The sequence below is a fragment of the Cinclus cinclus genome, chromosome 5 (genome assembly GCF_963662255.1).
Source record: "Cinclus cinclus chromosome 5, bCinCin1.1, whole genome shotgun sequence".
In the NCBI taxonomy this organism is placed as follows: domain Eukaryota; kingdom Metazoa; phylum Chordata; class Aves; order Passeriformes; family Cinclidae; genus Cinclus; species Cinclus cinclus.
Window position 1 is genome coordinate 70,448,409 of NC_085050.1, and position 15,854 is coordinate 70,464,262.

General features: G+C 41.3%; 1 protein-coding gene across 3 annotated transcripts in view; it reads left to right on the forward strand.

Moving 5' to 3' along the window:
• The first annotated feature begins 1,181 nt into the window (after positions 1-1,181).
• PDE5A (phosphodiesterase 5A) overlaps positions 1,182-15,854 on the forward strand; it is a 51,710-nt gene continuing 37,037 nt past the window's right edge. Inside the window, exon 1 of one of the 3 annotated variants that reach the window (XM_062494008.1) lies at positions 1,182-1,264. In XM_062494008.1, coding sequence (XP_062349992.1) covers positions 1,182-1,264 — 83 coding nt within the window. Of the gene's footprint in view, positions 1,265-7,696; positions 7,831-15,854 lie in introns of those variants that run through there. The other 2 variants (XM_062494009.1, XM_062494007.1) reach the window with 2 other exon arrangements.

The following is a 15,854-nucleotide window of genomic DNA, read 5'->3' on the forward strand; positions in this document are numbered from 1 at the left end:
GCAAAACGGCAGAGAGATACTATGTCCTACACACACAACATCCTGCTTTTCAGTCCATTCTGCACCTCTTCCACCCAGTCTCACATGGAAAGGAGGAAAACAGCAGGGAATGTGTATGTGCTTAGTGCAGGGTGAACTGAGGAGCCAGGCTGCAGCCTGCAAGCATTCAGCTGTCCTCACAGGCTGGCCCGTGCTGCATCACTTTTCATTCCCTATGGGGTGCTAATATTACTATTTGAGCCATGAGAACACCACACAAATTTGTAACCACATAAACATTTTACTCTGGAAAAAAATAAAATTAAAATAAATTCAATAAGCTCAAATAAAAACTGGGTTTTTTCAAGGTTCTAAAAAGAGACCGGACTTACAAGCCAGAAATTAGGAACCTCAGGCGCAGCTGATAGCTCACAAGCAGCTGGAAGGAGTTCTAGGCTCATCAAGAGCCTCCCTAATATTGTTCCATATTGGAACAGTTTAGCAAAATTTTGTGCTTATTTCCATCCTGCTGTCCCCACATCCCTCACTCTTTCTTCCAGCTTTCCTCTGACACACATTTGATTCTCCCCTGCTCTAAAACCTACAGTGAAGCCTCAAAAGTGGGGTGCCCCAGCAGTGAACCAACAGGGCTGAGCCAGCTACTTCTTTTTGGGGCTGAGTGGCCGAGGTTCTCCTTCACCATGAGTCCAGGCCAGTGAGGTACACAGCCACCAGTGAGGCACACGCTGTTTTCAGATGCTCACATTATCCCTTTGGGAGCAAAGGTGCCGAATGAGATCTGCCACATTGCTGTGACAACTCCTCCTGCCTCTACTAGGACCTGGTATAAGCTGCTAGAAGAGAGTGTGTAACCCCTGTGGCTTACAAAGGATAGAAAGATAGATTCAAAATCAGCTCCCTGGTGATTTAAAAAATAATGTAATACTAAAATAAGTCACTCATTTTAGTGGTGATAAAAACATTTTCTATAAACTACAGTGAAATCCCATAAACTTTCTATTTTGCTATAGCTACCTACAGCACACTACCAGTTACAACTATTGCTGTCCTCACTGATCTAATGGAGGGACAATGATTAATAAGAAAGCTCATAAGTGATGCAAATGATATTTGGATTTCAACAAAAACAGATTTAATTTGTCCCTTGCATTGGTTTTAGAGCTGCACATGAAGTACCAACTATGCTAAAGGCTGCAGAAACACACGGTCATGGAAAGCCCCTGCCTCAGAAACCTAATGGTGTGCAACCTGCCTGTGATGAAATGTAAGTAACAATTTCAGAATTGTGGTAACAAATGTGAAAAGCTACATATTTATCACAATTTGGACCCAGCAGCTCTTGTAATGCTCACTATTTCCTGAGAACAGAGATTCACTTCTTCAGGAAGGCAGGGTGATGCTGACCCCAAGTTATTTGATGGGAGAATCTAAAAATCCATTACACTGATTTGCTCTAATAGTTTTCTTTTATTTACCAGAGAGAAACTAGTTACCAAGTATCAAAAGGTTTTGAAAGCTCCAGGTGCTCACATCAGCCAAAGCTTGAAAGGAAAAAAAAAAAAAAGAGATGAGGAGGAATGAATAGGCACTGTGAGGAAAACCTCTCTGTGAGACTGCTGATGATTTGGGATCAGCAATGGTACACTGGGAATACGCTCATTCAGATTCCCTGGGACACACAAATATCAACACCACAGATGTCTTCAGGGTATGAAAAGTGAAGGAGAACATGGAAGGATCCCAAGTACATCACACCCCTCCAAAAAAAAAAAAAAAATCAAATGGGATAGTCAGAAATGGATACATACTCCTGTTTTACAACCTCTTTTCAGTCTTGACTGTTCTCATATATTTTCTTCTTGAACATAATTAAAATGCTATGCAAACCCTTTATATTCATCTAGCACTGCTTTATTGAGCCCTAGTTACACACTAATCTCTTATACATTTTCCATTCACGTTGCTCAGAACAGTGAAAATATTGTGGTTATAGCTTTAGGTTATAATATCAATGTTACACATAAATAACCTCTTTATTCACTATATTTATGGTTTAATTTATTTTGTTGCTCTTTCACAATCAGAGATTAACATTTTACTTCAGTACCAGAGTATGTCTGTGCATTCCTGAAATGCCCTGAAAACAGTTTCTACGTCCACTGCATAATATTTCACCAGCTCTGTGCCACTAAAACATTCCTCATGTGATCTGTTAAAGAAGAAATCTGTATGTTCACTACTAAGATTCCAAAACATCAAGAACTAAAACAATACCAGTTTAACAGGTATGAACCCTAAACCCTTAAAGATGAAATTAAAAAGAACCAAACTAAGCAAAACGTGTCTTGAAATTCCACATAAGGTCCCCAAGACAGAGAATAAGCAAGCATTGTTCCATTATTTAATAAGGAAATTGCAGACCATTTTGCCTGACATCAACGTCAGGGAAACTGATGGAAAGGCTGGTACAGGAAGAAATCAGTGTACAATGAAAGGATGATAGTACAATTAACGCCAGTCAACACAGAAAATTAGTTTTGTCAGGAATAAAAAAACCTTCCTATTTTCCCATGAGACCATGAATTAGCTTGATAAACTCCTGTAAGATTTCATTAGGGCTTTGGCTCACAAGTCTACAGGTTTTTTGATAAAAGCCCCAGCAATGCATCCTATCAGTCTGGTCCATACTAAATGGACCCAAATCATACAGAATGATCTGAACAAAAATAGAAAATTATTGATGGAAAAAGCTGCAAATTACAAAAAAGTTATAGAGATATAAATAACATGAAGGGCAGGCCCTTAATATAGACCAGCTAAGAATACTTAGTGAGGTCTGGCCTATATTATACCACAGAGAAATCTAAGTTTCTCATTAAAGGAACAAAGAAAATCTCATTTACAAGATTTTTGAAAAGGAGTTGCTGTGAAAAGAAAGAAATGCTACTAATAGGCCAAGCAGACACATTCCCAGAGTAAAGTGTAGGCAAAGTTATTCTTATTGCCCAAAGTGGGTTAAACCATGACGCCAGAGCGGTTGCTACTACACCTCTCTGCGGTTTCAAAAAGATCATTACTGGGAAAATGTCCTGAAAAAAACAGCTCCAGAAAACCAAGGGTTTTGCTGAGGTTTTTTTGTTACTGAGGGTTTACAAATTATACTGATTTGTGATGATAGGGGGCCTCCAGAAACTCCAGTTGTTAGGTTATCATGTGAGAAGTTCAACAGAGAATTGTGGTATAGGAGTACAGAAACAGGAGAGTGAATGCCTAAATTGCAATGGTACGTACTTGAAAAAAATCTAAGTTTTCATTTATACTGTTTGCCACCGAGTCTCCACCTCCAAACAACCACGACTAGGAAAGCAAGCCCCTTATAATTTGATTCAATATTATGTGTAAGACTAGGTATAAACCAAACACTTCATTTCAAAATCACAATTACTAGTGAAAGTACTAATAAGAACAACTGCTAATTGAAAAACACAAAGAAATTGCTAAGAAGCTCTTCAAAAATAAGCTAAGTATAATTGTAAATTAACAAAGGGTTTGAAATGCCATTGACAAGGGCCTGGAATGAATGTGTGCTACATATTTCCTACCTACCCACCACTTCCCAAGCAAAATCCACCAAACCCTATGCATACATTATCCACCTACACTTACCTGCACCAAACCCCATCACTGCCCAGACCGGTGCCCTTCAGCAAACCTACACTAAGCTTGGCCAAGTACACACTGCAGGACAGGCACAGAACTCAGCTTGATAACTTGGAGATGTATTACAAGCAAAGGATGAAATTAAAAATGCTCAAGGGCAAGAAAATGCAGTTAGGCAGAGGTAAACATACAGGCAGCACCTGAGTACATGGCAAGCGTATTAAAAAAGGGAACAGAGTACAGAAGTCAACAATATCAGGCTGTTGCCAAGAAGGCATGAGCAAGGGTGACTGTATTAGCAGGAACAGAGTTTGCAAGGAATCCAAAATAATCCTCCCACTTCATTGAGACTTGATCTCTGTTCAGATGGATTACTTAATCCTAGCTTGGTGAGACACTGCAGGAATGGGAGAGACAATCCAGGGAATGCCCAAAGTGAAAGTGAATGATCAGAGGGCTGGAAAACATGATGTACAAGGAAGAACTGAAAGATGTGGCATTACTTAGGTTAAAGGAGAGAAGGCTGAGAAAAAGAGACGTGCTAACAGCTTTCCAATTTAACCTGAGATTTCCAACAGAAATCAGAAAATGTTAAAATTTGACCATACTGGTAGATTTACACATCAAATGCTAATATGTTAAACTGAAATCCTAACTTGTATTTTTCAGGAGATAAAAGTTTGACAGAGTTTTTCAGACAGATCTCTATGCATTACAAGCAGCTTTGAGAAGCTGCTGCTTTCCTGACGTGAACAATAATTTCGCCTGGTACTTTGATTGACGCAAGTGCTCAGTCACATTTAAATCAAAATAGGAGGAAGCTACCATTTTCCATGGCTTCCTGTAGGACATATGCACTGTTATCCCAGAGGAGAGGGCAGGTTATGCAATTGCTGAGCAGCTCTGGGGAAACATTTCCAGCAATTATTTGGAAAGGACTGAGAATATAAACTTATAAGACATTCTCAGCATTTAGCGTTTTCATCACTAAATAACAATTAGATTTTAAATTAATTGGATTTTGGTTACTATTTCACTCTCCTTATGCAATGGAAGGGAAACGGAAACTTGCCTCACTAGTATTATGATTCTTCCACTGCATGTGTGTGAAAGTGCTGGCTAATAAAGAAGTGTAATAGTTTCCTCTGCCTTATCATATTCTAGCCTCATTGGCCATATAGTACAGTCCTAAACTTGATTTAGGAGCCAAAACGGACCAACTGTTTTCCAGATTTAAGAGATGGTAGAGAGACAGCCAATTCCTACTTCATAGCAAAGCTAATTGCTACTCCAATTCATCTAATGAATAAGTCAGATGAGTTAACAATGTTGACATCTCAATTTCTTTTTCTCTTTTAAAAGGAAATTAAATAGAATTATATTACTTTCAAATAACTTTAAATAAATATTGAGTTCTTTGAGCATAAATTATCACATAAATACTTCTCCTCTGGTTACATACTTCCTTATTTATTCTTACTAATTATCCTGAGTTGGCAAAATTTCTAATTTACATGCTTTGAGCATACAGAAGACAACCCCACTGTTTTATCTCCTAACATGACAATATTTGCAAAACATCCGAGGAAACATTTCGGCTAAATAATTTTTCCATCCACTAGCACGGCCTACTAATGGAAAAGCTACCTGGCTTTAACACTGAGCTCTCAAGCAGCTTCTAAACTTGAACTGGACATTTTTATTTGTGTGCCATTACTACAAGCCCTTCTCAGGTTTAGAGTTACTCCACATCAATTCTATCCTCTGAGCTCTGGAAACAAACTGGAAAGCTGGGTGAGAGCTAAGATACACGGAGCTTTTTCAAAGCACTTTGGAAGCCAAAGTTATGGAAGACTTTTTCCACTTTGACCATTCATTCTTTGTTATGCTTGGCCTTCATCCCCTCCTGTCACCTTAAAAACGAAAACAACATGTTCATTATTATTCATGGAAATTCATTGGATACGGAGAAGGCATCCCTTTTTCCCCCCAACTGTTTCATTTTTATTTCTTTTGGGAAAGACTATGCTATTCTTTGCTTGGGTAGCAATCCTTTGAACGGGTGCTTTGCCACTGAATTCACAGGAAGATAAAAATTTGCATTGGCTTCACTGATTCTTATCTGCGGGTTAAATAAAGGCCCCAGCAGCAGCAGCTGCAGCCACGGGTCCCAGTTCCTTGTGACACTGAGTACAGGGATGCTGGATGCACCTCAGCTGGCCTGGTATTTAATGTTACATGTTTACAGCGCTCCTTGGTGCAACCTCTGTTCCTGACTGGGGCATACTGGATGTTACCACAGGATAAATGCTTATTTCTATTAGTGCTACTCCTAATTACATGAAATGAGATGCTATCTATTGCAGCTGACATAATTGCATTGACCATTACCTTGTTATTCTCCCATGAGACAGAGAGAAAATACTAACTTACTTTTTAAATACCCGTAATTAAATTATAGATTTGTATTTCTCCTTATGTAAACAAACTCTTTCTGCTTCTTTACAAAAAAAGATATTTCCATGTGTTTGGTCCTTGTTTTTTCTGTCTAGATCACCTCTGATGATACTGCAATTGTTTTTTGAGCGTGGATGAGCAGTACCACGATCAATATTCCATATGAGACCATTCAGGGGATGGCATTTCAGTTACTTATAAAATCTGCATTCTATAATTGTATGTTTTACACTGCTATTATACTTAAGCATTTTAACATAGTGTCTTTTTCCAAAACCTCTGCCTAGCTTAGGAGCTTTAACTGCCATGTCTACTGTAACCTCAGAACTCTTTTTCTGAAAATGAAATGGTTAATGCAGAAATCTGCACAACGTTTGTTTTTTTTTTTCCTAACATACCACTCTTTCCAGGTTTTGGCACTGAACACCTGCTTCATTTATTGCCATGTTGTCTGTTTATGCAGTTTGCTTGGTAATTCTTCATTTCTCTGCTGAAAGATTTGTCTTTGCCTTGAACAGCAGCTTGACTCGTGCTGTGTGTAACTGGCTTATGCTTTATCTTCACATTTGCTCTCTGGTCACCATGCACAACATTTCCCCTGAGACTCCCTTTATACTACAGAGTAATGTTCATGTAAGACCTCCCTTTCTGTGTGCCTCGTATTACACACAAAGTCTCACAGCCAAAAGACACACGTGTCCAAGTGAGTGCTCCACACAGATGTGACACAAAGACAACAGAAGATTTTCCCTCGAGCTCATGGTCAGGCTCTGAACCCCTTTGCCGTGAAGTTCCTGTTGCAGCCGCTTCTCAAGCTGCAGAACCCCACCCCTCTAAATACAGGAGATCTATCTCTGCATCAGGAGTCTATGCACACCTCAAAGGGGGTTAAGAGCAGCAGAAAACATTTCATACAATAGCTCTCAATTGACTACACAGGAGACTAATTTGCAAGATTCTGTACATTCCCTTCCCCTGAAACATTCTGCTATTTGTTATCTTACCTTCAAAGACACTGCACGTGTGGCAACACAGGAAGCCATAGACACGCATCAGACTTTGAGAAAGGTGCATTGTGAATGCAGAGTATAAATTATTGCAAACGTGTGCACGTGCACATCACAGAATGGAACTACAACACATGAAAGCGGTGCCCGGTGTTAACCAAAATTGCAGTCCCAGCTGTCTAATTTTGAGAAAGTAGGAGCTGTGTGTTGAGCATCCTCAAAGCTAGGCTGTGCTTATTCAGAGTCTAAAACGGATCTAACAGCCGCAGCATAGGCATGAACGACTGTAAAGCCAGGGGCTCAGTACTCGCATCCAGGCTGAGGTCTGTCAGGGCTCATAGGCACCCGACAGCGGAGCCCTCCAAAGTGACACTCGATTTTACCACTTTTTCGAAGCAGGCGGGGCCGCGGCGGAGGTGGAGCCGGCTCTGCCCGCCGCGGGACCGGCGGCCGGGCCGGAGATGCGCGGAGGTGCCGCGGGCCGGGCTTCCTGCTGCCCGCACACCTGGGAGCGGGGCGTAGGCGGGGGGTGGGAGCGCAGGGCACCGCAGCTGTAAAGCGGGCCGGGCCGGGCAAGGCAGCGCCGGCAGCCGCGGCGGAGCATGGAGCGCTGCTCTCCTCCTCTGCCGGAGCAGGAAGCGCTGGAAGCGTGGCTGGATGATCACGGCGACTTCGCCCGCTCTTACTTTGTTAGAAAAGCTACGAGGTAAGATCGTGAGCGGGCAGTGGATAGAGGCAGTTCCTTTCTTTGCCGTTTATACTTCGCTGATTTCCAAAGAAAATAGAAAGGAGCTACTCGCACCCCCGCCGCCCCACTCGCGAAAGAGCAAGAACTGAAACCACCACGCAGCAGCTCCGTCCGGCTGCCACCGAGGGGTACATGCGGCGCTTCCCCGCGGGCTGTCGCCTTCACCCCCCGGCACTGCGAGCCGCTCAGGGAAGCTGACCCGGCCCAGGGCTTTTAGTCATGTATTTAGTGTTCTCCTCCGCTCAAAACAGACATGGTCAGCTTCTCGTGAGTAGCGGGCTTCTATGTATTTCCCCCGCCCTGCGAGGTAGGCAGAAGCCTCAAGGAGCATCTGCTGCCTTGGGGAGGGCGGGTTATGTCAGTACTTAGTCATCTCAAAACAAAGCGATGCTTTTCGAGAGCTCCGTCACCGTGTGGGTTCGTCACTTTTTTTTTTTTTTTTTGTTGTTGTTGTTTTTGTTGTTGACACGAGGGCGGACCCAGGAGCGGCGAGGGCCACGGGTTAAGCGCCGAGAGAGCTGATGAGCCCGTCCAGTAGGGAGAGCGCCTCTGGGACGCTGCGCCTTCCCCCGGGAAGTAGGCGGGGGTGCAGCCCGGGGCAGGGAGGGCTCCGCTGCCCGGGGGAGCGGGGTGCAGCCCGGGGCAGGGAGGGATCTCTGCCCCGGGAGCGGGGTGCTGCCGGCAGGGGGCGGCTCGGGGGCGGCCGCTCCCCGCTCGCCCCTTCTCGTTGCCGGTTCTAGGGGAGAACCCAATACTGAGGACCTGAAGAGCTCGTCTGGGCATTCCTCCCCCCCTCCTTGGCTTGACATGCTGCCTTTTGGAGATAAGACGAGGTATTTGCTCACTGTTGTCACACACTTCAACAGCGGGACTTCAAGTTGAATCGGAGTAAATTCGGCTATTTTTAGAAGTGGAGTCAGGTTTCCATTTTGAATATTTTCCGATAAACAAAGCCGTAGGGATGCAGAGCCCGGGCGATCTGCAGCTCCCACGGTATGTCCTAGCAGAGCTCGGGTTAGTAAGTGCTGCGGTCGGCTCCTCGGACACGCCGTCTCCGCGGGCTCGCTGCGCTCCTCTCGGCTGCGCTCCCGCTCGCACCATCTGCTCACCGCTGCCGGTTTGCTTCTTCCCCGAGTCACTTGGCGGGGATGGATGCATTCTGAAGGAGGTTTTGTTGCCGCTGCTCCTCTCTGCATGGGATGGGGTGGTAAGAGGAGAAATCCCCATTAATAATTGACTCGCAGTGAGCTAGAAAGCTTCAGGGGTCACTTGCTGGCTTGTGACCATCTGTCAGGCAGTCCCCTTTCTTCTGCTGCTGCTTCCTTAGGTTCATTTAACAGGAAAAAAGCCTCTAAAGTGTCTTTTAAATGTTGGTTTTATATTTGTTTAGGGCTGTACATAGGTGGAAGTCGTTGACCTTGATGCTTTCCAGAACTTGGTGTGGTGCGTTGAGAAAGTAGCGTTTTCCTAGTTCAGCCTGCAATCCAGTCCTTTGGAAACTGGATGTAGTATTGAACAAATAGGAATGCTAATTAATAGTAACTGCTGCGTCAGATTTGTTTTCCCATAGGCAGGTTTGGTTAGTATTTTTTTTTCCCTTCACTCTGAGGCACAGTTTTGCATTTGTGCCGTTCTGAAAGAGGCAGTACTTCAGAAAATACAATTCAGTCGAGTGTCTGTGATGGCAGTGCCTCTGCAGCTAGAGAGGGGTTTGCAGGAAGACTGTTGACTTTTGAGTCCTCGCTTGGCAACAATTCTATGATGTTTTTGAAGTGTCGGCAACATTGCAATCGTCTCAAAACTCTCTTCTCTGCTGTCTTGCGTGGAATGTTTTGGGGTTTTTTGTCCTTATTATTTAAATAGAAAACTGTATAATAAGGAACATCCCTGTTAAATGTAAGTTTGTATTTGAAAAGACAAATGACCGATTCCTTTGCATGTTGGTTCAAAGATGATAAAAATGTGGAGCTGAGTGGTTTGAAAGAATAGCTGTATTTTGTAAAGAGGTTTAGTGTTCCACTTGGTAGTGTTATTTAGGGCTTGAAAAGAGAAAATCCTAGCATCTAATACCATGCTTTGTTTCAGCTGAATCTTTGCAGAGCAGCAAACATTGAACAGAGACTGTTGTTAATGTTTTGCTACTTAGCATTATATTTGCTCTCTCAAGTAAAGCAGTGTTCCCTGAGCTAGTTTCAACTCTCTTCTATTTGTGATTTACTGCTTCTTTTTTGTTTGTTTGGGGCTTTTTTCCCATAATATGCCAAAGCTCCCACAGGTCCTGAAAGCAATAGACCAAGAAGTTAGTTTTAGCTGGGATCTTGTGGAGCACAGAGGCATATTCAGCTGCCAGTTGTGAGGCACAATTGGTAATGGATAAAGATAGTTTCTGTATCTGTTTCTCAAATATTTCTACACAGGAATAGGAAAAGATCAGCAGCTCCATCGCTTATGACCAGGTAACACAAGCAATTTCCACTCCTTCTAATGAGCTTTGAATTAGAATCTAATTTAGCAATTTTATAAGGAGTGTTGAGTAGTTAATATATTTTTCTGGAATTAATTAATTCCCACAGTGTTTTATACAGTAGTTTTGTTCGTAATTTCCAGACACAAAGAAGTGTTAATTCCATGTCTAAATAATGCATAGAAGATGTATGCTTTGTGATTTTATTTTTTTTTTTTAAGTATGGCGTTATAATTGAGTAGTTGTCTCCTGATCCAGATTGCATAGGGTAGTTTGGTATTATTTTCTGTTGTTGTGGTTTGAAATAAAAATTGTATTTTCTGCCAAGGTGGTGCTTTAAAAGATGTTTCTTTCTATTCACAATTTGCTCATAAGGTGACAACTGTTGGAGTCGCTGTGCTCCCCAGCCTGTGTTCTGGATTCTGGGAGGGAAGGGCTACAGGTTGTAGCTTAACAAGAGGGAACCCGCATTCCACTCTCCCCTTGGACGTGCTGCAGATGATGAGCACATTGCAGGCACTTACACCTTGTGTTTTGATCTGCAATGCCTCAAGGCTGGCAGTGTCCTCTGTCTGCTGGAAGGCTACATCCCGGCCTCCTTCCAGGCTGGGCTGGCTTTATGAATGGTTTCTGTTAAAACTGCATTGATTGAATTCCACCTGAGCAATGTGAGGCTGCAATCCTACACGCGTGTAATCCAGGTGAATGGCTTTGAGTCCTCCCTCCTCGGACTAGGTGACTAAACTGGGATGCTATGAGTAGGAAGATATGCAATCAGTCTTTTATTACTTGATTTCATACTTGGGAGGTGAGTGACATGTGGAGGCAATATAAATATTTATCTGTAAGGTGCTGTTCCAGGATGATCAAAGTGCAGCACAACAAAGGGGAAGTGTGTCACCGGCACACTTGGGGACGAGATGAATTTGGCTCACTCAGCGAGACTGTGCTGGCTGACAAAGTTTCTAGCTGGAGAGTTTGGTACTGTACACCTAAGGGTCAAGAGTTTCTAAATGGCTCACTCCTATGAAGTTTAAACTTTTTTTTTTCCCAGCTCTTCTTATTTTTCCCTTCCCGAAGCTGTAGAGTTGCCAATCGTATTCTGGCTTCCCAGAAGCAGAAACATTTTCAAGTAAGGCAATTCTGCTTGGTTGCTGCAATTATGGTTGTTCTAACTAGATGCTATGAAGGTGTAATCTGCTGGGTTCTGGGGGAGCGTGTGCTTTGGCCACACTTATGGCTAAATTCATTACCCTTTTTGTCTTACTGAAGTCCTATCTTTTTATGTTCCTTTAAGATTGATTGCCGTGTTCAAACATCACACTTATTTCAACCCTGTACTTCTCACTTCCTGTTTGTCCCTGTTTTAAAAATATGGGAGGGATTCTCTCTTAGCACTCGTTGTACTCAGAAGCAGCAGCCTGCCAAAACAGCCAAACTGAAAATTCTCAATAAGAGGTAACTGTATTGTTACAGGCGGCTTTTATCTGGTTCCCTAAATGTATGGTATAATGGAAACAAATTATTGACCCAAATCTTACATGCCCTTCAGTGGAAATAAGATTATTTTGTTATAAATGCATCATGGCTTATTAGCAGGTTTGAGGAAATATTTACAAGTGAATTAAGGTGAGATTGTATTTGGAAAAATAAAGGTTCTTAACTGTCTGGTACTTCATAGTGCTTCACTGAGGATTCCAGAACTGGAGTTTGCTGGGAAATGGTGCTAAAATTCAGGTATTGCATTACTTGAATATATCAATAACGTTTATTGCTTTGAGAAAACTCCAGTGCAGTTGTTTGGGTTTTTTTTTACTTCTTGATGGCTGGTGGACAATCAATTTGTAATGTCCTGCCTGTGTACTACATTAGTCAGGACATTTGCCTTCTAGTTTGTCTAGATGGATTTTAAGTTTAAGCCAGCTACCTGAAGCTGGCTTACTTTCAATCTCCTAATTATTATGTGTCATAGGCATTCTGTGCATTGGCAATGCATATGTGTTTCATTTGTTGTAATTAAATGAAAGTTCTGATTTTCAAAGATAAAGCTATTGGAGGTTTTCTGCACTGAAAGGTGCTGTGGCCTGTTTTTCTTAAAAAGGTGTTGCATACCCAAAAAAAGTAATAATCCTAAAAATGCACAGGTATGAACTTTGTGCTTCTAGCACGAGCTTGGTAAGTAGACAGTGAGTTCTGAACTTTTGTGAAGGATCCCAGTAGCTTTCCAGTGCAGGTATGGAAGGTTGTGCAGGTATTTGGGATATGCTGAAAGGGGACTGGCTTTTCTAAGTTCCCGGTGTAAAGCATTTACAGGAGGGCTGGCTGCATACCTGCTGATTCTTGGGACCATGGCTTGAAACCCACAGGAAGCACTGGTATTAATGCAAGGGATCAGAATATTTTTCTCCCCCTTATTTGGTTTTGTAGAATGTTTACCGAGCTTTTCTGAGAACTAAGTACAGGGAAAGAAAATCAATTTCTGTGAAATCTTGCAAAGATTTTTTTGTTGGTGTAATGATGTTCGTAGTTATCCCACTTATCAATAATGTATCCATATCCTTCCTTGTGCCTTTCATGATAACAGCAGAATGTAACATGATCCCAAAATATTTTTAATTACTGATTCAAAAGCCTTCCGGAAGATGAGCAATGTTACCTGGATTCATCAAGCTCCAAATGTGGTTGACTACTACTGGCATTTGTTTTTGGAAATAAAGTGAGGTGAATGCTGGAGTATTTTGGAAACAATTTCTGAAACAGCAATTACTGTAGATTGAAGAAATTGTCATTTGAGAAATGATAAGAAACCACTTGGTAGCAATTTACATCTTAAAGCTCTAAACCGACCTCCTACACAGAATCTTTAGTATGGAGATGAACTACTCAGCAGAAACTGTGAGTAGCTACAAGGAGAACATGCTTTCACTCAGATCTGCTTGCCATATTCAATAAACAACTGGGTGTACAGAATACATTAATTAAAATGCCCTGGTAAACCTTTCAGGATGGGTAGAAAATAAGATGGGGTGAACCTCTAGTGCAGTTAACATCCCTATTTGCCCCCTGTTTCAGGCTAACTATTACCACATTACAGTATTTTTGATAATGCTAATAGGCATTGAAATCTCATTTCCATTGTTGGGTGGGGTTCTTTTAGCTGTAACTGGGGAGACTTTAGAGAACAGGGTCAAACTGCTGGGGAGAAAAGTGGAGCTGAGGCATACATTGCCTCTGCAGGAAACTCAACCAAGTTTGACACCTTTCTTCCATTTCTGACTTGCCCAGTAGAGAACCTCCATGATCCTCTGTATCTGCTGAGGAATCCTCCTGTGAGGAGGCTTTAGGCAATACGTTCTTGACTGCAACTAATGTAACTATTTTAATTTCTACCGTTTAAGTGTTTTGGTTTTGTCTTACAAATATATATATATTTAATAAAAGCACAGTATAGAGGTATTTCTTTTCCTTACTGGAAAAGAAACATACATGAATTTACATGGAATGCTTTCGTATTTATATGGTTGACTTGAAGAAAACAATATTTTTAAAAGGGCATTAAATACAAAAGGAGCTATTTGCAAAGTGCCAGAAAAGAAGCCCTACTCAAACAGCCTTTGTGGATGACACAATGGTTGCAATTTCACATTGGGTCTGGCACTGAAAATATTGCCACAAAAATATATCTGCTTAGTGAAGTATGTCTTCCCACTTATTTGTGCATTAGGGATAACTCACCCCAGCCAAGAGATCTGGCCCAGAACCTCTGCACCACTTCAGTGATACCTAACCCCTATTCAGGTATTAGGTTTAGGAGTTCAGGTGGAAATGAAGAAGTGCTGAAGATTTACATGTGGTCTCCAAGAAGGTGTGAATTTAATTCTTCCTCAATTTTTAATGAAATTGCTGGTATTGTTGTACTACTTTCTCAACAAAAACATTCAGTACCTAGTTGTTTTTAATTTTTTTCTCTTTTTGATCTTGGAGCAAGAAGCAAACATACAGAGGAGAAATAAAGGTCAGGTTTTAGAATTTGAACTTTAATCCCTGAGGATTTAGTCTGTCTTTCCTTATAGTAGAAGCAGAAAGTCTCTTCCGTGGAAGAAAGCTTCCTTGTAAAAAGCGAAACTTGAAGTTAGGTTATTAAAGAAAACTTGAGAATAGCCAAGAACAGCCTGTCAGTGTTAGTTTTCCAATTTGAATACTTTTGCTACAAATAATAAAGCCATCTTGGCCTTCTATTTAAAAAAGTGTTCAAATAAGATTCAAGTTATTTCAGTCTCTCATGAGATGGTTTGAATCAAGAATTAATGTTCTAAATTAAGAACTGCATTCAAACCGAAATCATTTGTGCCAATTGACATGTTTAAAGCTAAATGTATGCTAATATGTTAAACCTAATCGTGCTAAAAAACTGGCACTGTCATACTTCATTTTCCAGAATTGTTTGCCTACCACTGTGAAAAATGACATCTCCACTAACTATAACTGGGAAGGGTTTAAGGAAAAACATATATTGTTTTTGTCGATCTGCTCTTTCAGTCAGTTTGAAAGCACTTATTTTACAGTTTACTCTTCCCATCTAATGAGGCCTTATACATTTTATTTAAATCTTTCCATTAGTAGAAAAGAGACAAAACCACTTAGAATGTGATTGTGAAATAGGAAGTACTAGAAAGAAAATGAGAAGACAAGTAAAATATCCAAGTGGCATTGCGTTTCAAACTCCTTTGCTAAGACTGAATAGTTTTGGAGTTTTTGTGAATGCTTTAAATGATTTCTGTGTCTGATTTATGTCAAGATAGTGGAGAGAAATTTGAAGACATCTAGTGGTTATTTTATGGAAGGCAATCAAGAAAACAGTCATCAAGTTCAGCTTGCAATATTGCACATTTCAACATTGGCAGGATTAGGCTACAGGAATTCAGCCACTTGCAAGCTGATGTTTTCTAGTAGGCAAGTTTGTAATGCCTGTCCTGAAGTGTGTTACCAGTAACTGCTGGTTTGAATGAAAGATCAGCAGGACAGTCCACACGACTACGAAAACATGACAGTTGTGTATATGAATGGTTTGTGAGCAATGCAGAGAATAGACAATTATCTGCTGTTTCACTGAAAGCTACTTATTGCCGTGCTCTGTTCTGGAACTGCAAGTGTTACCCATTCTTAGTGCAAGGTAAGTAACGTGCAGTTTTTACTGTCCTTGTTGCATCTCAGTGTTACCTTTGCATTTTTTCTTTTGTATGTTTTCTCCAAAGGTGCCAAGAAATTCTGCTGAATGGTCACATTGGTGTGTTCTTATGTGGGTAGTGTGGCCATATGTAAGCGAGACAATCACAACCTGGCTGTTAATACTTAAATATTTTCACTGGGTTGGGTGGTTGGTTTTTCTTTTTGGGAAGTTTGCTGTGTACTTTGAAGATAATCACAACGAAGCAAAGATGGGTACAATAAATTATGTCATATTCCCAGTGTATGAGTAACACAGTGATTAGTGTTGTGTCGATATGGTTTGAAGCAT